The sequence below is a fragment of the Leucoraja erinacea genome, chromosome 11 (assembly GCF_028641065.1).
Source record: "Leucoraja erinacea ecotype New England chromosome 11, Leri_hhj_1, whole genome shotgun sequence".
NCBI lineage: Eukaryota > Metazoa > Chordata > Chondrichthyes > Rajiformes > Rajidae > Leucoraja > Leucoraja erinaceus.
In genome coordinates, this window is record NC_073387.1 from 15931058 (window position 1) to 15954774 (window position 23717).

Below are 23717 nucleotides of genomic sequence, written 5' to 3' on the forward strand. Positions count from 1 at the left end.
CCCTCTCACTGTATGACTCACCTTGTGTAACAACCTGATGCCCAGTTCAATGTGTGATAAATATTTCACTGTAATCGATTTCTGAGACTGGGTAACAGATTGTTTATTATCTCCAGTCCACCGGCATCACTTTGCTGGGTGTGTGTCTGGGGAAGATGGACTTTGGTGCACAGCCCGGCGTTTGAACAATGGGCACCTGGACCGGCAGTCAGTGTATTGCAGCTCCCAGCCGACTTTCCTGTCTCAGTGCGGCCCTCCCAGCTGACATTCCAGAGCTGGGGGTTTGTCCCTGTGGAAATTCAGATTATCTGTATCTCACTATCTGTGGAAATCTAATTCTTTGTTCCCTGTCCCTCTCTTGCAGATTTATATAACAAGATGTACACAGTTTATCGTTCAGTCACAGATCACAGTGAACTCGACCTGATTTGTGAAGCTTCTCTTGAGCTCAATGAAACCAAATGGACTTGGAGATCACAACATGTCCAAAATCAAGAGAAGGAAATATATTTTTCTCACAGGTCTGAGCCGATCCATGTCGACATGAGTTACTTTGGGAATCGACTGAAAACCACAGAGGGAAATGTGAATGGCACGAATTTCCGTGTGAGGATTGTCCCCGTGCAGTTTGCAGATGCTGGAGTTTACACATGCTACATAGGATCAAATAAATATGTCACCATTGATCTAATCACAGTTACAGGTAGGAGACTGAATATTGGAATATGAATGGTAAAGTCATTGGGCTAAAGTACTCACTTTCATGCAGACTTTGATTTCAGCACATGTTTCTCCAAATATTTTACTCTGAAAAAAGATTTAAATCCCTGTCCCACGGTACAAGTTCATTCCAAGAGCTCTCCCTAGTTTGCCTTCATTCAAACTCGGAGATATACGGTAATGGCCACTCGTCAGTACTCGGGGCTCTCATGGACATTTTTCATCATGTTGTCAAATCTTCATGAGTCTTCCCGTGCTTACCTGCCATTAGCGAGTCTTCCCGAGTACCTGCCGTCAGCACTAAGAGACGAGCTCCGACGTACCCGCTATGTTCATTCTCCGTGCTTACCACGAGTTTGATTTTTTAAAACTCGGGAGAGCTCTTGGAATGAACTCACACTGTGGGACAGGGCTATAATTTCAATAGAACTGCTACTCAAATATAGTTGTATTTTACTCATTAAAAAATTGCCCTGATAAAACACATGTTAATTCACAATTTAAAAAAAATCCCTTTGCCACTCCTCCACCTGTGCATTCCCTGAGTTTGAAGCACCATCACAATGTGTTGGAGGTTGGGTCATTAATGGGAAGTAGACTCGGGGTGAGGGTCGCTGCCGACAGTCGTGGTGGTGGGAAGTGGGTGGTGTCTTGGACTGGTCGTCTGTCTTTTATTTGATTGGTGGGAGTGGGTTGTGTCGACTGATTGTTGGATGTGTACTGTCCGATCATGTGATCAATGGGTGGAGAGGCTGTTGTGTGATGGGTGTGTGGGGTTCTTGATTGGGTGAAAGTGATGAGGTCTGGAGGAGGGTGGAGGTTGCACTCCACCCTCCTTGGGGGGGGGGGGGGGGAGGGGGAGCAGAGGGGCTCAGGTGAGAAGCGCTAATGAAATAAATTAAAGGGAACCCGCCTGCATTTGGTGCTGATCATTTGCTTATTTCCTGCTCAATTCCTTTAAATTGTGAAGAAACATTTTTGAAGCTTGCCCAAGCAGACTACCAATCCCAATATAAATCCAAGAAGTCTGTAACTTGGGTCCACTGTGTGTTATATACCCCTAAGATACTGGAAGAGAGAAGGTGGGTGACGGTGAGAAAGGGAGGGAAACATGGAATGCAAAGGTCCCTGGGTGTTGTACCTCTTGTGAACAGGTTCACCCGCTTAGAAGCTGTCGGGACAGAAGACGTTATCACATAGAGCGGCTGGCTGAGTGGCAGTTTAAATTCCATTTGGAATAATTTGGAGGACCAAGAAACCAAGAACCAATAACCAAGAAGCAAAAAGGGCTGTTGAGCCAAAACCAAAGAGGCCGACGTCAGGCAACGCCATTGTAGTTGGAGACTCCATTGTGAGAGGTACGGACAGGGGTTTCTGCGGGAACAGACGGGATTCGAGGATGGTGTGCTGCCTTCCTGGTGCCAGGATCCAGGATGTCACGGACGGAGTGCAGAAAATCCTCAAGGGCGAAGGTGAACAGCCGGAAGTGGTAGTGCACGTCGGCACAAACGATGTCAGAAAGAAGTGGATGAATATTCTGCAGCGTGACTTTAGAGAGCTCGGAAAAATGCTGAAAAGCAGGACCTGCCAGATGGTGTTATCTCTGGTTTGCTTCGAGTTCCTCGTGCTGGCGAGAGCAGGAACTGGGAGATACGGGGCCTGAAAGTGTGGCTGAGAAACTGGTGCAGGGGACAGGGATTTAGATTCTTAGAACACTGGGATCTGTTTTGGAGTAAAGGGGAACTGTACAAAAGGGACGGATTGCATCTTAACAGGTGGGGGACCAGCATCCCGGCAGGCAGGTTTGCCACTGCTACATGGGTGGTTTTAAATTGAATATGGGGGGTGGGGTGTCAAATGGGATAGTCAAGGACGGAGTTAAAGGGAAAGAGAGTAAAGGGAGAGTTAATGCCCCTAGAATTAACGGGAAAGGAAGCTCACAAAGGGATAGGAGAGTATGGCCAAGTGTAATAGGGATCGATGTGAATGGTGAGATGCGTAAGGAATTAAAAGTATTGTATATGAATGCGCAAAGTATAAGAAGTAAAGTAGATGAGCTTGAGGCTCAGTTAGAGGTTGGCAGACATGACATTGTGGGGATTACTGAGATGTGGCTGCAGGAGGATCGGGCCTGGGAACTTAATATTCAGGGTTATACATCCTATAGAATGGACAGGCAGGTGGGCAGAGGAGGAGGGGTAGCTCTGCTGGTGAGGGCTGGAATTCAGTCCCTTGCAAGGAAGACATAGGGACTGACGAGGTAGAGTCACTGTGGATTGAGTTGAGGAATTGTAAAGGCAAGAAGACACTAATTGGTGTTATCTACAGACCCCCAAATAGTAGCCCGGATGTAGGGTGTAAGGAGTTAAAACTGGCATGTAACAAAGGTAATGCCACTATGGTGATGAGGGATTTCAATATGCAGGTAGACTGGGAAAATCAGGTTGGTTCAGGACCCCAAGAAAGAGAGTTTGTAGAATGCCTCTGAGATGGATTCTTAGAGCAGCTTGTAATGGAGCCGACCAGAGAAAAGGCAATGCTGGATTTAATGTTGTCCAATGAACCAGATATGATAAGAGAATTTGAGGTAAAGGAACCGCTTGGAGGTAGTGATCATAATATGATTAGTTTTAATCTGCAATTTGAGAAGGAGAAGGTTAAATCGGCAGTGTCAGTAATGCAGTTGAACAAAGGGGTCTATGAAGGCATGAGAGGGAAGCTGGCCAAGGTAGACTGGAAAGGGATCCAAGCAGGAATGACGGTGGAACAGCAATGGCAGGAATTTCCGGGCATACTCCGGAAGAATCAGGATCATTTCATTCCACAAAGGAAGAAAGATTCTTAGGGGAGTAGGAGGCAATCGTGGCTGACAAGAGAAGTTAGGAATAGAATAAAACTAAAAGAAAAGATGTATAACACAGCAAAGAGTAGCCGGAAGCCAGAGGATTGGGAAACTTTCATAGGACAACAGAAGTAAACTAAACGGGTAATACGGCTGAAAAGATGACGTACGAGGAGAAGCTGGCCAAGAATATAAAGATGACAGTAAAAGCTTCTTTAGATATGTTAAGGGAAAAAGAGTAGCAAAGTCAAAGTGGGTCCCTTGAAGGCAGACATGGGTGAAATTATTATGGGCAACAAGGAAATGGCAGAAGAGTTGAATAGATACTTCGGATCTGTCTTCACTAACGAAGACACAAACAATCTCCCTATTGTGCTGGAGGACAGAGCATCTAAGGGGGTAGATGAACTGAAATAAATTTTAATTAGGCGAGAAATATTATTGGGTAGGCTAATGGGATTGAAGGATGATAAATCCCCTGGTGGTCTGATGGTCTGCATCCCAGGGTCCTCAGGGAGGTGGCTCTAGAAATAGTGGACGCATTGGTGATCATTTTCCAATGTTCAATAAATTCAAGATCAGTTCCTATGGATTGGAGGATAGCTAATGTTATCCCACTTTTCAAGAAAAGAGCAAGAGAGAAAACGGGGAATTACAGACCAGTTAGCCTGCCTTCGGTGGTGGGAAAGTCAATTATTAAAGAGGTAATAATGGGGTATTTGGATAGCAGTAAAAGGATTAGTCCAAGTCAACATGGATTTATGAAAGGGAAATCATGCTTGACTAATCTTTTGCAATTTTTTGAGGACAAGTAAGATGGATGAAGGGGTGCCAGTGGATGTAGCGTATGTAGACTTTCAGAAAGCCTTTGATAAGGTCCCGCACGGGAGACTGGTGACCAACATTAGAGCACATGGTATTGGATGTAGGGTGTTGACATGGATAGAAAATTGGTTGGCAGACCGGAAGCAAAGAGTAGGAGTGAACGGGTCCTTTTCAGAATGGCAGGCAGTGGCGCGTGGAGTGCCGCAAGGCTCGGTGATGGGGCCGCAACTGTTTACCAAATATATTAATGATTTGGAAGAGTGAATTAGGAGCAACACCAGCAAGTTTGTGGATGACACAAAGCTGGGTGGCAGTGTGAACTGTGCAGAGGATGTTAGGAGGTTGCAGGGTGACCTGGACAGGTTGAGTGAGTGGGCAGATGTGTGGCAGATGCAGTATAATATAGATAAATGTGAGGTTATCCACTTTGGTGGCAAAAACAAGGGGGCAGATTATTATCTCAATGGGGTTAGGTTAGGTAAGGGGGAGGTGCAGCGAGACCTGGGCGTCCTTGTACACCGGTCACTGAAAGTGGGCTGACAGGTACAGCAGGCAGTGAAGAAAGCTAATGGAATGTAGGCCTTCATAACAAGAGGATTTCAGTATAGGAGTAAAGAGGTTCTTCTGCATTTGTATAGGGCTCTGGTGAGACCACATCTGGAGTATTGTGTACAGTTTTGGTCTCCTAATTTGAGGAAGGACATCCTTGTGATTGAGGCGGTGCAGCGTAGGTTCACGAGATTGATCCCTGGGATGGTGGGACTGTCATATGAGGAAAGATTGAAAAGGCTAGGTTTGTACTCACTGGAGTTTAGAAGGTTGAGGGGGTTCTTATAGAAACATATATAATAGTAAGATGAAATGAGAACTTACTAGTTTGATCTTTATTTTATGAGGAGTGACAATGAGCGATTACGCGAAGAAGGCCGTCAGAACGCATGCGCGTCAACTTTCAAAGCAGCGGTGTGAAATCACAGATAACAGTAGTTGAACTGAACATAGTAAGATTGGAGAGAACTACAACCTACCAGATGACCTTTATAATATGAGGGTGGGAGCGGTAGGCACATAATCGCTCATCGTAACTCCGCATAAAATAAAGATAAAACTTCAAACTGGTAAGCTCGTTTAATCTTACTATTTTACTTCGGAGTCACGTGAGTGACTACGTGAAGATTTTAAAGCTGTGATTTCATGCCGTGTAAACGAGTCGACACAAGCACAACCGCAACCGTTGACCACAGATAAGGGAAACATTCATAATGCATACAGACATGACATAGATTTGAAACATGCTGATGCTTTTGAAATGAACAAATAATAATTATAGCAACCCCTCTCTTCGGGGAGGAAACTATAAAATAGAACCTAAGATAGAGTTGGCAAATACCCCTGGTCTGGCAATGGGTTACTATAAAATGTTTGGAGTTCATTTCTTAAACTATCCTGCAGCCGCTAGGATGTGGTCCAGCGGAACGTACAGAACCCTTGCTGCTGATGTTGTAGTAGCCCGGATGGAGTGAGATTAGAAAATATTAGAATCTACTCCTGCATGAGCCAAAACTCCCTTTTAACCACCTAGAGATGGTCTGAATTGATACCTTCTTATTAGGTTATTGTAACTACAAAATACTGCTAGTATCAAAGCCTGTAATGCTCTAGGTGACCTAACATATTGTAGTAAATGTGTGACCACACATAACCGTAGGTCCATAGGGTATGCCATGAGAATTGGTTCGAGACCTGACACCCCTGGGCTGGTCTGCTTAACTGAGTCATAAACATAAAATATTGTATTATTTGCAGATGTAACCATCCTGTCCAGTCGCAATTTATGTAGTGACTGGACCCGTTGCGCTATGACCAGCACCATGAGGATAGCCACCTTTAGAGAGCTGGGCCAAAGATGAGGATGTAGCTGGAGCCCCCTGTTGAAGTAGTGTTAACACAAAGTCAATATCCCATACGTCCGTGTACTTGGGCCTGGGAGAACTTGTGTTAAAGATATCCTTTATAAACTGGATATCAGTGGGTGAGACCCAACCGTGTGGGTCCTGCTTGCTGTAGCAAATATGATGAGAAGGCACGTTTGGCACAGTAAATGGCACTATAACTTAATTTATTGTCAAATACCCATTTGAAAATGAACTCCACGACGTCAGCAGTCCGTGCCGTATTATATGTAACATTAGCATTTAAAAAAAAACGCTTCCCATCTGCTGAAGAGGAAATGTAATGCTTTTTTGGGGCTATCCCTGCACTCTGCAGTGAGAACTTACCTGGATCGGTCTGAAAACCCGAGCCGCAGGAGCAGTTTACTCAGAATCTGCAAGTCAATAAATTGATTTTATCATGCAGAGGCTGGTTTCCCAAGCCACAGGCAGAACCAGCAAAGTTTTATGTTTAGAATAACCATATAAGTTTGTATTATTATTCCCGACGAATGCGGGAACCATGGTTGCATAGGCCAGTCAGACAGTATGAAAGCCTGAAGCGGGATTGCTGACTTTATTGCAAGACCCGATTGATGAGGCAAAATGGAGAAAAGACATAAAATAACTATCCTCCTCCGAGTAGCGAGAATGTATCTCTCGCCACTGTTATGCCCCATATTTTTGCAACTGGTGAATGAGCCTGGATGCAAACACATCGATATTTGGTGTTCCATCGAGCCATAATTTCATAAAATACCTTGTGATCCAACACCCATTCTGTGTTGTCATTGATTTTACGTGATGATACACCAGTGCCAAATGAGATAAGGTAAATTATTGCAGGATACTATGACTTGATTGCACCCATATGACTAACATATGCCACCACCATAGTAGAGCATGCAGATTATTCGCACAATAACCGTTTTTTTTAAAAATCAAAATCTTTTTATTTAGTTTTCAAGACATAACAAGGTGCAAAGTTGTCCATTTGTTACAGACAGAGTGTAGGAAAAGAATAAATTAAAAAAAACTTATGCCAACATATAACAAGAAAACGACAATAAAAGAAAAATGAGATACCAAAAATAATCCCTCCCCAGTCACTGCCAGTGAGCAAATATCAGCCTGTCACAGCAATAATCCCCGATAAATGAATGGGTAGACTGTTAATGTTAAACTGTACTTGATGATCAATCATTTACAAAGCCTGGAATGCATTTAAAAAAGGTCCCCACGCTTTCTGAAACCTTCCATTTGAATGTTGAAGTGAGTACCTGATTTTCTCGAGCTTTAGGCAGGACATAATATCTGTCAGCCATTGTGTATGAGTGGGCACAATAACCCTTTAACCCATAGAATGCACCCAGTGTCTATAGGTAGTTGATACCAATAACTGAAGAATTGGTAACTCATGCAAATCTTATTTGTCTCTGAACTAGAGATGGCATTCGTAATTTTCCATCTTTGAGCATTAGCAGCAGTTTGTGATATAACTGATGATTTACTGACCAAAACTACTGGAGCAATGCTGAATACTGTTTGTCCACCATTGTGACTTTGGTAGCTTCAGCTGGTAATATCATAGGTCAATGAACAATGGCCTACATGGCACTTGAGAGGTTTCTACTTTGCATGATGTAAGTTCTGATTATGCAAAAGCCCCACTTACACAGCTGAATCACAGCTACTATATTGCCAATTACACTTGATGAATAGAAAGCTGTTTTATAACAACAAGGTTGTTACAGGCTTCTATTAATTCCAATCTCTTGCCCCAGGGCGGAATCACAAGCAAATTAATAGTTAAAGGTAAATCCCAATAATCAATAAGTCTAGTTGGTATCAACTTAAATTTAACTGGATGGATGAGGAACCCCAATTTCTCAAATATAGTTTAAGGCAGAAACAATTAATTTTAGCAAAATACAGTGTTAACATTTCATCCAGACAAGATATAACAAGTGTTTTTAAGCTCTGAGCAGTCCAAGTTACAAGATTTTAGTAAATAACTTGGGAGCTGAAGTTAGCCCATTTTGCAATGCTTTAACTGTTATCATTGCCTCATCCAGATAAATTTCAAATGTCCCCGGTGATCCCTGTGAATGGGAACTGAATAGAATGTATCTTTGAGATCGAAGCATGCAAAAAAGATACTATTGAAATCAGTTGTTAGTCAGTAACGAAGTTTTCTATTCTGAAGTTTATGCTGCACATGCGAGTTAAACGACAACCTCCATCTTTCACAATGAACAGGTCACGCCTGCCACAATTCCGTGCCTGCCTCGAATGACAACTCTGGCCATAATTCTGAGCCTGCCTCGAAAGACAACTCTGGCCCCAATTCCAAGCCAGCTTGGAACCCTAGTATTGTGCAGTTTAACGGTTAGATGCCACCAAGTGATGGCAATGCCTTAACCATTTGTATGTTGTAAGGCCACTAGGGCCCCTTCCATCCTTATCAAGGGGAGTGCTTTCATACAACACATAAACTAATCACGTGTTATCATTATCATTTGTACAAAAAACAAGTGTAAATATTACCAACTTGTAAGTGGTTCACATACCCCATGTTTTGGAAGTGCCAGACCTGCCTTCCTGCATGGTTACCTTGGTTGGAGAGTAGGACTGGTAGGGTGCGTGGATTCCATATTTTTCCTGAGACCGACTTGGGCCTTTGCTTAAAAGGCCTCTGCCCAGCTTTCACGCTGCCACCAGCTTCAGTGAACCGCTTACTGCCGATGGAGGTGTGGGGTGTGTTGTCACCGAAACGATGAAGCTTTGCTCGTCGTTGGTACCTTGATTGGTCTGACAACTTTTCTTTCCTCATCCAGGTCTTACCTGTTGAATAGGTCTTACCTGAAGAGAAGATTTGGCGGCTCCTCTAATGTCACCCCTGATAGCACTGTTCACTGCCGGCACTTTTAGCGTGAGGGGAACTCTGGCCCCTTCCAGGTATTCTGCCAATGGCTGGTAACCGACTTTTCTGGCAGCAACACCTTCGTTTGCGAGGATTGCCTTGAAGACATGCGCATGTGCTCCAGTATGACATACTTTAGAATTTAAAGTCAGTTACACACTGACCACTTGCACTCCCCTCCACAGAGAGGAAGGTTGGTAGGCAGCCCTGAAACAGGTGCTGCCGCAGGCCCCTGAGGATACCTGCACTGATATGGCCCCTCCTACGGACCTATACCAGGATGGGACATCACATTTGTGAGATAAACGCCCGAGGGCGCTATCCATGCTCCATTTTACCCATAGCTCATGAGTCAGAAAACTGACCTGAATGCTCCCCTTCGCAGAGAGGGAGACATTGTGCAGCCCTGTAACAGGTGCCGCTGCCGCAGGCTCCTGAGGAGTCCCGGAATGATAGCTCCCTTCTTTGTACTGCCGTAGATTTGGGAGGAACAACAGCAGCAACAGATTAGCAAGAGATACCACTGATTGGCTCTAGCCCAAGTGTGAGGGGAGGGGTGAAAACAGTTGAAAACTGAGGAAATGGCTGTGTAAATTGGTAAATCAGGCAATTTATCAGTCAATTTAAGCAGGACAGGTCTTTGCGAGCGGCAGTGAGTGAGCGGCCTAGTGAGGGAAGTGCCCTGTGAGAAAAGTGTGAGTCTTTGGCTCGAGAGTCTTCGGAGAGGAGACCACGCAATACGCTTGAGAGGGAGACGAAAGAAGGAGATGTCAGGCAAGCTGATTCAGTGCGATGCTTGCAGTATGTGGGAGGTTAAGGACACCGCTGGTGCCTCTGGCTGCTACAAATGCGAAAAATGCATCCAGGTAGAGCTCCTGAAGGGCCGTGTTGGGGAACTGGAGAAGCAAGTGGATGACCTCCGGTTCGTAGGAGAAACGGAGTCGTTCCTCGACAAGTCCTACAGTACGATTGTTACACCTAAGGTACTGGAAGAGAGAAGGTGGGAGACAGTGAGAAAGGGAGGGAAGCATGGAATGCCAACGTCCCCGGGTGATGTACCTCTTGTAAACAGGTTCATCCGTTTAGAAGCTGTTGGGACAGAAGACGTGAGCGGTGGACTGGCCTGTGATGCGAATAGGGCTGTTGAGACAAAACCAAAAAGGCCTAAGGCAGGCAAGGCCATTGTAGTGGGAGACTCCATCGTAAGAGGTACGGACAGGGGTTTCTGCGGCAACAGACGGGATGCGAGGATGGTGTGCTGCCTTCCCGGTGCCAGGATCCAGGATGTCACGGACAGAGTGCAGAAAATCCTCAAGGGCGACGGTGAACATCCGGAAGTGGTTGTGCATGTCGGCACAAACGATGTCGGAAAGAAGGGGATGAATATTCTGCAACGTGACTTTAGAGAGCTCGGAAAAATGTTGAAAAGCAGGACCTCCAGGGTTGTTATCTCCGGTTTGCTTCCAGTTCCCCGTGCTGGCGAGAGCAGGAACAGGGAGATACGGGACCTGAACGTGTGGCTGAGGATCTGGTGCACGGGGCAGGGATTTAGATTCTTAGATCACTGGGATCTGTTTTGGGGTAAGGGGGAACTGTACAAAAGGGACGGATTGCATCTTAACAGGTGTGGGACCAGCATTCTGGCAGGCAAGTTTGCCACTGCTACACGGGTGGCTTTAAACTGAATAAGGGGGGGGGGGTGTTGAATGGGACAGTGGAGGATGGAGTTAAAGGGAAAGGGTTTCTTAAATGTGTGAGCGTAGAGACCGAAGGGTGTAAAATGAGGGTAGAAGAAATAGGTAGCAAGGTGAAAAGTAAAAGTGGCAGGCAGACAAAACCAGGGCAAAAATCAAAAAGGGCCACTTTTCAACATAATTGTGTAAGGGGTAAGAGTGTTGTAAAAACAAGCCTGAAGGCTTTGTGTCTCAATGCAAGGAGCATTCGTAATAAGGTGGATGAGTTGAATGTGCAGATAGCTATTAATGACTATGATATAGTTGGGATCACGGAGACATGGCTCCAGGGTGACCAAGGCTGGGAGCTGAACATCCAGGGATATTCAATATTCAGGAGGGATAGACAGAAAGGAAAAGGAGGTGGGGTAGCGTTACTGATTAGATAGGGGATTAATGCAATGGAAAGGAAGGACATTAGTTTGGAGGATGTGGAATCGGTATGGGTAGAGCTGCACAACACTAAGGGGCAGAAAACGCTGGTGGGTGTTGTGTACAGGCCACCTAACAGTAGTAGTGAAGTTGGAGATGGTATCAAACAGGAAATTAGAAATGCGTGCGACAAAGGCAAAACGGTTATAATGGGTGACTTCAATCTACATATAGATTGGGTGAATCAAATTGGCAGGGGTGCTGAGGAAGAGGATTTCTTGGAATGTATGCAGGATAGTTATCTAAATCAACATGTAGAGGAACCAACGAGAGAGCAGGCTATTTTAGACTGGGTATTGAGTAATGAGGAAGGGTTAGTTAGCAATCTTGTTGTACGTGCCCCCTTGGGCAAGAGTGACCATAATATGGTTGAGTTCTTCATTAGGATGGAGAGTGACATTGTTAATTCAGAAACAATGGTTCTGAACTTAAAGAAAGGTAACTTTGAGGGTATGAGACGTGAATTGGCCAAGATTGACTGGCAATTAATTCTAAAAGGGTTGACGGTGGATATGCAATGGAAGACATATAAAGACTGCATGGATGAACTACAAAAATTGTTTATCCCAGTTTGGCAAAAGAATAAATCAGGGAAGGTAGTACATCCATGGATAACAAGGGAAATCAGGGATAGTATCAAAGCGAAGGATGATGCGTACAAATTAGCCAGAAAAAGCAGCATACCGGAGGACTTGGATAAATTCAAAGACCAGCAGAGGAGGACAAAGGGCTTAATTAGGAAAGGAAAAATAGATTATGAAAGAAAACTGGCAGGGAACATAAAAACTGACTGCAAAAGTTTTTATAGATATGTGAAAAGAAAGAGATTAGTTAAAACAAATGTAGGTCCCTTGCAGTCAGAAACAGGGGAGTTGATCATGGGGAACAAGGATATGGCGGACCAATTGAATAACTACTTTGGTTCCGTCTTCACTAAGGAAGACATAAATAATTTGCCGGAAATAGCAGGGGACCGCGGGTCAAAGGAGTTGGAGGAATTGAGTGAAATCCAGGTTAGCCGGGAAGTGGTGTTGGGTAAATTGAATGGATTAAAGGCCGATAAATCCCCAGGGCCAGATAGGCTGCATCCCAGAGTACTTAAGGAATTAGCTCCAGAAATAGTGGGTGCATTAGTAATAATCTTTCAAAACTCTTTAGATTCTGGAGTAGTTCCTGAAGATTGGCGGGTAGCAAACGTAACCCCACTTTTTAAGAAGGGAGGGAGAGAGAAAATGGGGAATTACAGACCAGTTAGTCTAACTTCGGTAGTGGGGAAACTGCTAGAGTCAGTTATTAAAGATGGGATAGCAGCACATTTGGAAAGTGGTGAAATCATTGGACAAAGTCAGCATGGATTTACGAAAGGTAAATCATGTCTGACGAATCTTATAGAATTTTTCGAGGATGTAACTAGTAGCGTGGATAGGGGAGAACCAGTGGATGTGGTGTATCTGGACTTCCAGAAGGCTTTCGACAAGGTCCCAGATAAGAAATTAGTATACAAACTTAAAGCACAAGGCATTGGGGGTTCAGTATTGATGTGGATAGAGAACTGGCTGGCAAACAGGAAGCAAAGAGTAGGAGTAAACGGGTCCTTTTCACAATGGCAGGCAGTGACTAGTGGGGTACCCCAAGGCTCAGTACTGGGACCCCAGGTATTTACAATATATATTAATGATCTGGATGAGGGAATTGATGGCAATATCTCCATGTTTGCGGATGACACTAAGCTGGGGGGCAGTGTTAGCTGTGAGGAGGATGCTAGGAGACTGCAGGGTGACTTGGATAGGCTGGGTGAGTGGGCAAATGTTTGGCAGATGCAGTATAATGTGGATAAATGTGAGGTTATCCATTTTGGTGGCAAAAAAAAAACAGGAAAGCAGACTATTATCTAAATGGTGGCCGATTGGGAAAGGGGGAGATGCAGCGAGACCTGGGTGTCATGGTACACCAGTCATTGAAGGTAGGCATGCAGGTGCAGCAGGCAGTAAAGAAAGCGAATGGTATGTTAGCTTTCATTGCAAAAGGATTTGAGTATAGGAGCAGAGAGGTTCTACTGCAGTTGTACAGGGTCTTGGTGAGACCACACCTGGAGTATTGCGTACAGTTTTGGTCTCCAAATCAGAGGAAGGACATTATTGCCATAGAGGGAGCGCAGAGACGGTTCACCAGACTGATTCCTGGGATGTCAGGACTGTCTTATGAAGAAAGACTGGATAGACTTGGTTTATACTCTCTAGAATTTAGAAGATTGAGAGGGGATCTTATAGAAACTTACAAAATTCTGAAGGGGTTGGACAGGCTAGATGCAGGAAGATTGTTCCCGATGTTAGGGAAGTCCAGGACAAGGGGTCACAGCTTAAGGATAAAGGGGAAATCCTTTAAAACCGAGATGAGAAGAACTTTTTTCACGCAGAGAGTGGTGAATCTCTGGAACTCTCTGCCACAGAGGGTAGTTGAGGCCACTTCATTGGCTATATTTAAGAGGGAGTTAGATGTGGCCCTTGTGGCTAAGGGGATCAGGGGGTATGGAGAGAAGGCAGGTACGGGATACTGAGTTGGATGATCAGCCATGATCATATTGAATGGCGGTGCAGGCTCGAAGGGCCGAATGGCCTACTCCTGCACCTAATTTCTATGTTTCTATATCATTGTGGAGCAAACTCTCCATTAGGTGCTCTATGTGGGTTAGACGTCCGAAGACACTACCCATTCAAGGAGAGGAACCCTCATGGCCTGACTTGCCCGAGTCCATAGGCCTGACCGGCATTGTTGGTTTTACCCCCTTTCAAGGGTACCACAGCAGTCTGGGAGCCGCTGATCACACTGTCAGCGACTGGTGTGACTTCTCCTGGATTTACCCCCTCCACGGGAACCACAGCATCTGGGAACCGCTGACCGCATGTCTGGGACTGGGGTAACGAACCCGCACTTCCGCGGTCCGGACCAGAATCCACCCACGGCCCAAAACTTCCCGCAGCCCGTCCGGACTTCGCTCCGAAAATATCCAGCAGGAAACCTCTGTAAAAAGAGGTTCCTGCAAGAAAAAACAGAACCTGGTAAGGAATACAAAACTTACCTGCAGGTTTAAACTTACCGCTGGCAGGAGAGACGTGCCTGCCAGTCAGTCGTTGCATAATGCGTCTGCGTAATTGACGCGCATGCGTTCTGACGACCCTCTTCACGTAGTCACTCACGTGACTCCGAAGTAAAATTATAAAAGGACTGGACAAGCTAGATGCAGGAAAAATGTTCCCAATGTGGGGCGAGTCCAGAACCAGGGGCCACAGCCTTAGAAAAAAGGGGAGGTCATTTAAGACTGAGGTGAGAAAAAACTTTTCCCAGAACGTTGTGAATTTATGGAATTCCCTGCCACAGAGGGCAGTGGAGGCCAAGCCACTGGATGGATATAAGAGAGAGTTAGATAGAGCTCTAGGGGCTAGTGGAGTCAAGGGATATAGGGAGAAGGCAGGCACGGGTTATTGATAGGGGATGATCAGCCATGATCATGATGAATGGCGGTGCTGGCTCAAAGTGCCGAATGTCCTCCTCCTGCACCTATTTTCTATGTTTCTATATGCTGCTTGCAGAGTAACCTGTTACAACAATAGTGGTCACTATTCTGAACGTCTCACTCAGATGCTCCTCAAATAATGTCCATATTCCTCTTTTCCACCGGAAGTTGCTGATTAATCTTTGGAGTCATCTTGAAATATGAAAAAGCCTACAATTCATGGAGGGTGTTGTGTCCAGCACTGTGGGTAGTGGGAGCATTGTGGGAAGTGGTGTTTTTTCTCAAAGTTGGTGTTCTCAACGTTGGTGCAAAAGCTTGTCAGTGATCCTTTGGATTAGTTCTACAGGCATCAGGGTTTAAAAAAAAACATTGGGCAGAAACTCCTGCTGTTGTTTTTCTTATCAGTGAATTTCTTGTTTCCCAGCTGAACAATCTAATGCAGCGACTGAGGGAGACAACGTTACCCTGACCTGCTCTGTGTCAAAGGTCACTAAGTCAATGAGACTTGTTTGCATCAATGGTGATGGCAAAATAGTGGGAGAGAAAATTTCCAAGGAGCCAAGGCAGGAAGAGACATCTTTACAGCTGATCATTCCAAAAGCTGTTGCAGACAAAAGGAATCATCGCTGCGGTTTGTTTCTTCAAAATACTCCCAAGGTTTTAATTCCATATGGTCTGAATGCATTGCAATCCAATGGTAAGTGTCTTGTCTTCTGCTGTTTGTAATTTCCACAGAAACGGAATATTATTTATTTCTTCTAACGTATCATATTTCATAACCCACTGCGGTTAGTATCTCTGGTAACTCCTGCCCACTCTGTGGAAGGGTCTGTGGATCCCACATTGTCATCAACAGTAACATCTGAATCCGCAAAACTGGAGAATTAAAAAAAAAACATTCTCAGGATATCACCCATTCCTTGGGCATTAAGTGTGTGGCGTAGTTACTCCTAGTATCCAATGACTGCCTCCTCAAGATCACAAATGGGATGAGAATTAATTTCAAAATTAGCTTTTGGACATTTTTGTCCTGAAACAACAGAGGAGTTGTGTCATTATCATTGGGGCGATGGGTGTGTCCTATCACACACAGACATGAATTCAAGACAACGCTCAGACACACAATGAGCACTGTTGCATTTGAGATATATTTTATCAAGCCCTTCCTCATGTCTCCATCTGCACTTTCATTCAATGGTTCAGAAGTCAAGTGAACTCAATAAATATCCAACAATATTTAATGCTTTCTGCTTTAACACTTCTTCGGGAAAGCTTTGTTTTGCCGACCCTGCAGTTTCAATACACCAACACATGTAAAACTCTCCTGGAAACAGCAACTTTCTTCATGATGGTAACTGTGAGCTTTTCGTTGCTGTTTATTTTCTCCTGCAGAGCAGCAGTCTCCCTCTGGGTGAGGACAATAGGGCTCTGACTACAGTCGGCTGAGAGTCCACCGAGGAATGAAGACTTTGTTTGTGCTCTGCCTGTGCCTCAGTGACAGTAGAACCCTGCTCCAGCAGCCGCTGCACCAGGGGAGAGGCCACCCCCACACCCACTCCCACTGTTGTATCCCCAACCCTTTGATTGGAAACCTGTGCTCATGGCTCTACAGAAAGCCGTGCGGAAGGTTGGAGATGGGATCTCTGACAGTCCTTGACATCTCTTCCATGCTGTAAGGCAGAAAAACCTTCCCATGTACTCATCCTCATCACAGTTTCCATCAGACTCCTCTGGGGCAGATCTGAATTTGAACCCTGACCTCCAAGGAGTTGCTATACAAACCTCCCAATCCTTTGGTCTAACTACAGCCGACTGCTGCCCAGTCTGAAGTGTCCAGCAAGTGATGGAGCCTTAAACTACATGGGTTTGTGAACAGATTGGCAGGTGTGCAGCATTGATGAACTGGTCAACCTTACTAGAAGAAATGAAAGATTATGCACAAAAATGCACAGAAGAATTTTCTGCTGCATTGCAATAGAATAGCAATAGGTTGGTCTAGTTCTTGATCAAAAGAAAAATAAGTACATCTGATTAAATATGAAATAAAATCAGAGAATGCTGGAAGCATTCATCAGGTCAGAAAGCATCTGTAGAAAGATGAATATAATGAAGGTTGCTGATTGAAAATGTTTTGTGAGAATCCGTCAAAGTATTTTCAGACAAAAAAAATAAATTTACACTACTTCAATCTGCACTACAATCTGTGCACCATTTTGCTATTTTGGGCATTCCTTGTAGGAATCCTTATAGCATTTGTCACGCACACTGTCAAAAAGGCTTTCAGTACATTCGCCTTGATCAGTCAAAGGATTGTGTATAGAAGTTGGGATGTTATGTTACAGTGTACAAGATGTTGATGAGGCCGCACTTAGAATATTGTTCTCAGTTTTGGTCACCCTGCTATAGGAAAGATTTTGTTAAACTGGAAGGAATCAGAAAAAATTCATGAGGACATTGCCAGCACCTGAGGGCCTGAGCTATAGGGAGAAGTTACCAGGCTTGGACATTATTCCGTGGACGGCAGGAAAGTGAGGAATGATATTATAAAGATGTTTAAGATTATATGGGGAATAAATGGGGTAAATGCACAGTCTTTTAACCAGAGTAAGGGAATTAAGCTGAGAAGGGAAAGATTAATAGGATATTGAGAGGCAACATTTTCACACAGAGGGAGCTGGGTATATACATTAATAGACATTAGCCAATAGGTGCAGGAGTAGGCCATTCAGCCCTTTGAGCCAGCACTGCCATTCAATGTGATCATGGCTGATCATAGCCCATCAGTACCCCGTTCCTGCCTTCTCCCCATATTCCCCAACTCCGCTATCTTTAAGAGCCCTATCTTGCTCTCTCTTGAAAGTATCCAGAGAACCGGCCTCCACCGCCCTCTGAGGCAGAGAATTCCACAGACTCACAACTCTCTGTGAGAAAAAGTGTTTCCTCGTCTCCGTTCTAAATGGCTTACTCCTTATTCTTAAACTGTGACCTCTGGTTCCGGACTCCCCCAAAATCGGGAACATGTTTCCTGCCTCTAGCATGTCCAAACCCTTAACAACCTTCTATGTTTCAATAAGATCCCCTCTCATCCATCTAAATTCCAGAGTGTACAAGCCCAGCTGCTCCATTCTCTCAGCATATGACAGTCCCGTCATCCCGGGGTTTAACCTTGTATTAGCTGCCAGAGGAGTTCGATGAGGCATGTATGATAACATTTAAAAGACATTTTGGCAAGTGCATGGATAATGAAGGTTTAGAGCAGTGGTTCTTAACGTTTTTGGCAACAAATTGATATGTTATTTATGACCCCTTCATGACCCCTTGCAAAGCCCCAAATGAATGACACCCCCCCCCCCCCCCCCCCCCCACCCCCACAGGGGGTCATCACCCCCACGTTAAGAACCACTGGTTTAGAGGGATATGTGCCAAATGGGTCCAAGTAGGACTCGAGTGGATGGGGCAGCTTAGTTGTCATAGGCAAGTAACGGGGAAGATCCTGTTTCCCTGCAGTTTGAATTTATCATTATAGAACCCTTGGACAATGGGCAGCATCACAGCTGACTTGGATCGAGCTATCTGCACATATCTCACGCCAGACAGGGTCGCCGAATTGAAAGCAGGAACAATAACCTGGTGTCATTTGTTTCCTGTTGTTAACTGATGGGTACTGAGGTCAGTTATAGCTCTCAGATCTTCCTGAGCGAGGTCTGTTAACCTGGATCAGGAAGTAAGTCCAGGACCTCTGGACTCTGCTGGTTAATTATAAACTAGACCACATGATTACAGCTGGAAGATTGGAAATGCTTTGGAATGATGGTTTAGAAACTCAAAGTAATATCTGTGCTTATTCTTCTGACAGATTTTTCCCCTTCAAAGGAAATTATTATTATTATTATTAGCATCGTGGCTTCTCTGCTCTTCATTATCCTGACAGTGGTGGTGTGTTGGGGAATTCGTAAGTGGAGAGGTAAGGTGCAATTTTTTTCTCAATGTGCTGAAGAGAAAAGAACAGTTACTGGAATTAAATGAATGAATGAATAAATGTATTGCCCAAGTATATTCACATACAAGGAATTTGCCTTGGTGCTCCGCCAAGTGACAACATGACATACAGTGACAGTTAGGAATGACACATAAAACTTTAAACGTTAATAAAGGAACATTATCGATTAAATGTGAATGAAATAAAATACCAGAGCAAAAGGAGGCTACAGATTTTTGGATACTGAGTAGAGCTACTACTCGTGTGAAAAAGCTGTTTTTATGTCTGGCTGTGGCAGCTTTGACAGTCCGGAGTCGCCTTCCAGAGGAAGTGATTCAAAGGGTTTATGGCCAGGGTGAGAGGGGCCAGAGTGAGAGATCCTGGCCCTTGCATTGTACAATTTGTCAATGGAGGGAAGGTTGCAGCCAATTACCTTCTCAGCTGATCGGACAATTAGCTGCAGCCTCCGGATGTCGTGCTTGGTGGCTGAGCCAAACCAAACCATGATGTAGAAGGTGAGGACAAACTCTACGATGAACATCTACGAATTGGACCATGTGCCTGTGGTAGATTGTGCTTCCTCAGCTGCCGCAGGAAGTGCATCCTCTGTTGTGCCTTTTTGAATGTGGAGTCGATGGTGTGCCCCCCCCCCCCCCCCCCCATTTAAGGTCCTTGGAAACTATGGTTCCCAGAAACTTAAAAGATGCCACAGATGTGATTGTGGTATTGTTGATGGTGAGTGGGGTGAGGGGAGGGGGAGCTCTCCTAAAGTCCGCAATCAATTCCACTGTCTTAAGAGCATTGAGCTCCAGGTTGTTACGATGGCACCAGGATGCCAGCTGTGTCACTTCCTGTCTGTAGGCAGATTCCTCCCCATCCTGGATCAGTCCATAAATGTGTTTGTGTTTCTGTTGTTGAGAAGGTGGATTTCACTTTTTTCAGTTTGCTAAAACATTATTGTCTGAGCTATCAATGTTGTCATGACCAATCTCCTTTGCCTTCAGATCACTTGTGTCCAACTGAGAGGGCAGAAAGATCTTAGTTTTACAAATAATCACAATGATAATCTCTGATCAGGTGGTACTTCCAATACAGCAGCAATCCCATAATACGGCAGTAGAGTGTCAGCTTCTATTGTATGATCAGATACTCTTCCAATCTGGTGTGCATCTTTCTATGTTATGGCACATGGAGTCTATCAGAGAGATACCAGGGTATGAACAGAACATTCTTTACTGAAAGCAGTAGCTCTCAACTAAACAGCAGTGCCTGGAGCACTGATCATGTGCATGGTGCCGCCCCTCCATTGGTCTGGCCACTCCTGTGATGCTGACCATCAAACAGCCTGATTGATGTTGCCCTCATGTTAGATTGGTTGCTGCCTCAGTGCTGAATCTCCATGGGCCTGGCCATTCCCCTCAACATCATCCTCCACAGACCTAAATGCTGAAAATTCTGCTCCAAAGTTCCCAGCAACAAAAGAGACACATTTATTGGAACAATATTCAATGTTAATTTAATTTAGAAGTAATCCCATTCTTATTTTGCTCTATGTAATCAGACTTTATCGGATTTCAATATTCCATATATCCCTAAATGTTGTCCCTGTTTTCCTTGATCTATGCACTGTGGAAAGCTTGATTGTATTCATGTATTATACTTTTCCTTGACTGGAAAGCACACAAACAATAATGTATTTCAGTGGTCTAGTCTAGTCTAGTCTAGTCTAGTCAACATGAAGGTCTCAAAAAGCTGGAGTAACTCAGCGGGACAGGCAGCATCTCTAGAAAGAAGGAATGGGTGACGTTTCAAGTCGAGACTCTTCTTCAGATCCAAAACGTGACCCATTTCTTCTCTCCAGAGATGCTGCCTGCCTGCCTCGCTGAATTACTCCAGCATTTTGAGTCCATCTTCGCTTTAAACCAGCATCTGCAGTTCCTTCCTATACTAAACGAAGGCCTTGACACATATAAATTGATTCTTCATTTCAGTCCCTGCAGAAACAGAAGAAGATATCCATTATGGATCTATCACCTTCCAGAAAAAAGCGGCAACAGGTAAATCACTATTTTTCTTTTTTTTAAATCATTTTTTAGTTCTTTTTATCAACTGATTGTTGGCACTGGGTCTGAAATCTTGAATGTTTGTGCATCTTAGAAACACATTCAGCATTCCAGGACCCTCACGCTGCCCATTGACATGTTCTAGGACAGTCAGTTGAGACTTCGTTGATACGTCAATATTCTCTGAGTGGGTTCAGGACCCCTCCAGAGATCTGAGCACTGACATCCGAGCTGATGTCACAACGACAGATTGCAAATGAGATTTCTGAACATCAATGTCTAGCTGGCCCTTTATAATTAAGTGGAAAGCTGTACGTTTCAGACATTTGTATTCCATCATCACGTCCTTTGTCAGTGGGATCCACCAGTCATCGTTTAATTGCGATGTTTCCAATTATCACAGGGCGCCGTGATGGAAAATCACCCTCCAACCAAGAGATAGATATGGTCAGTACATTCATTCCTTGTGGTGAAATACCAAGTAGCGCATTCTCAATTTCTGGAAGCTTCTGCAAAGTTTCGCTGATATAAGAATATACGGCAACAAATTGTATTAAGGTGATCATTTTCTCTTTTAGTACCTGGCTTCTTCAAGGAACGACGATTCATCTGTCATCTATGCGGGAATAGCACAAACAAAGATGTGAATGAAGCGGAAAAAAAGTTCCACACATTGAGACGGAAATGTAGAATGAAGCTTTTTTGTGAACTGAATTTTTACTTTCCAACTGCTGCAGCTTTTATCTTTTGTACTGCGGGGAAGCTGGGGCTCAGAACACTCGGGTTTGGGGAGAACTTTGAATATGGCCAGAGGGATCATTTTAGATGTGAATGCAAACAATCCAAAGGAAAAGGAGGACAGGGTGGATATTCTGAACTTTTTTCCCAGGATGGAAATACTGGAGGGTATAGCCTTAAGATGGGTGTGGGGAGCGTTCGGGGGGGTGGGGGCTGGGGGATGTGGGGTGCAAAGTTTAAAGGAGATGTGTGAGGCTACTTTTTTCACAAGAGTGTGGGTGCCAAGAACGCGCTGCCGAGGGTGGTGATGGGGGCAGATAGAATAGTGATATTCAAAAGAAATTTGGATAGGCAAAGGGATATGCAGATTATGGAGGGTTATAATGACAGGCAGATAAAGGTTGGTCTTGGCATCATGTTTGGTAGTGCTTAAGGAGATGCACGGGGCAACTGTTTTACACAAGGGTGCTGAGTGCCGCTAATCTATTAACAAATATCACAAACACAAGCATGATTTAAAAGAAAAAATATGTTTCTCTCTGACATAGCAGTGTAGAATGTAGACTTTTGTGAACTGAATTCTTCGTTTTTCAGCAACATAGAAAGCAGTTAAATAGCTTTTATATTTTGTTTATGCTCTGATTTAACATTGCACCAAGCTTACAATAGATCAATGCTGTTCCTGACGAATGACTTACAAATCAGTACCAGTTTTCTTAATATTGATTCAACATCTGTATTCAGCGTCTGAAGATGTTCTGTCAAAGATTGCAGATGCATTAATCAAAATAAATGCACCATTGCAGGTAATGTTAGTGTCCTTACAGCTTGTATCTCTGAATTATAATTAGTAAAAGTAATGATTTAACTGAAACACAAAAATCCTAGTTATCAGCCAGATGTAAGAGTGCGAGAGAACTGGACTGTCAGAGGATTGGACAGACACTACTATTTTGTCTGCTCTCTTAACAGATCACCAGACTCTGCTCAATGGGCTTTGTGACCATTTCTGGGACTGACCTTGATCACAATGGGCTTTGTGACCATTTGTGGGACTACTGCGGGAAGGTTGTGGAAGGTTATGCTGCAGCAGGCTGGCACCTTCGCTGAGATTGTGCAGGAAGGAGCAGAATGGGAGTGGGATGAGGCTGCAAGGAAGCTGACGTGAAACTCAGACAAGACCAAAGAGCCAGACAGACAGGGGAAGGAAGAGTTTGTGTTGAATCCATAATTTGGCCAGGAGAAGGTTGAATGCACAATGGAGTTTAAGATCAATGGGGACCTGCAGTTACTGCTGATAACATCCACTCAAGATCTACCTGAATGTGAAGTATCTCAGCTACAAGACCACTGCCATTGGGAAGGATGAACTAATCTGTTACAAGAAGTTGTACCTCAAAGGACTGACAGAGATTGACCCTAAAGTTGATTATGAGTCACTGAACATAGCACAGCGGGTAGAGAGGAATGATGTAATAACATCCATTGTTAAATTAATGTTACTGAAATTGCTCCACACCAGATAATAATAATAATAATAATAATAATAATAATAATAATAATAATAATAATAATAATAAACTTTATTACGGATTCGAGATCCAGACAAGGGGCAACATTACATTTTAAAAAATGCATTGCATATTAAATATCATAAAGTACATATCAAATCTTAGTATATCACTTATAAAAGCATCAAAAATTATATATATTTTTAAAGCACAATACATAAGTTAAAAATCCAGATTAAATGAATGATCAGTGTCCTATAACGAGACAAAGACACCAGTGTCTCCACAGCTGGGATTCATAGCGTGTAGTACTAACCCTTATGTTTGACAAGGCCACAACAATTACATTTTTAGAGTCATATATCCTGCAAATGAATTTATACATGTGATGTCTTAGGCTAGTTAAAGTACTGACTCCTGCAGCCACAAACATATTACTGGCACTACACCATCTACGTTTCCTTAGCAGTGTTCTCATGGCATCGTTATATGCCACCTTTAGTCTC

General features: G+C 44.0%; 1 protein-coding gene and 1 pseudogene across 1 annotated transcript in view; one reads left to right on the top strand and one right to left on the bottom strand.

Moving 5' to 3' along the window:
- Positions 1–17545, top strand: part of LOC129701496 (uncharacterized) — a 30234-nt gene extending 12689 nt beyond the window's left edge. Inside the window, exons 8-9 of the mRNA XM_055642722.1 lie at positions 365–703; positions 15345–17545. Coding sequence (XP_055498697.1) covers positions 365–703; positions 15345–15646 — 641 coding nt within the window. The 3' untranslated portion in view covers positions 15647–17545. The remainder of the gene's footprint in view (positions 1–364; positions 704–15344) is intronic.
- LOC129701920 (U6atac minor spliceosomal RNA) lies at positions 8696–8808 on the bottom strand (annotated as a pseudogene).
- Positions 17546–23717: the final 6172 nt, after the last annotated feature.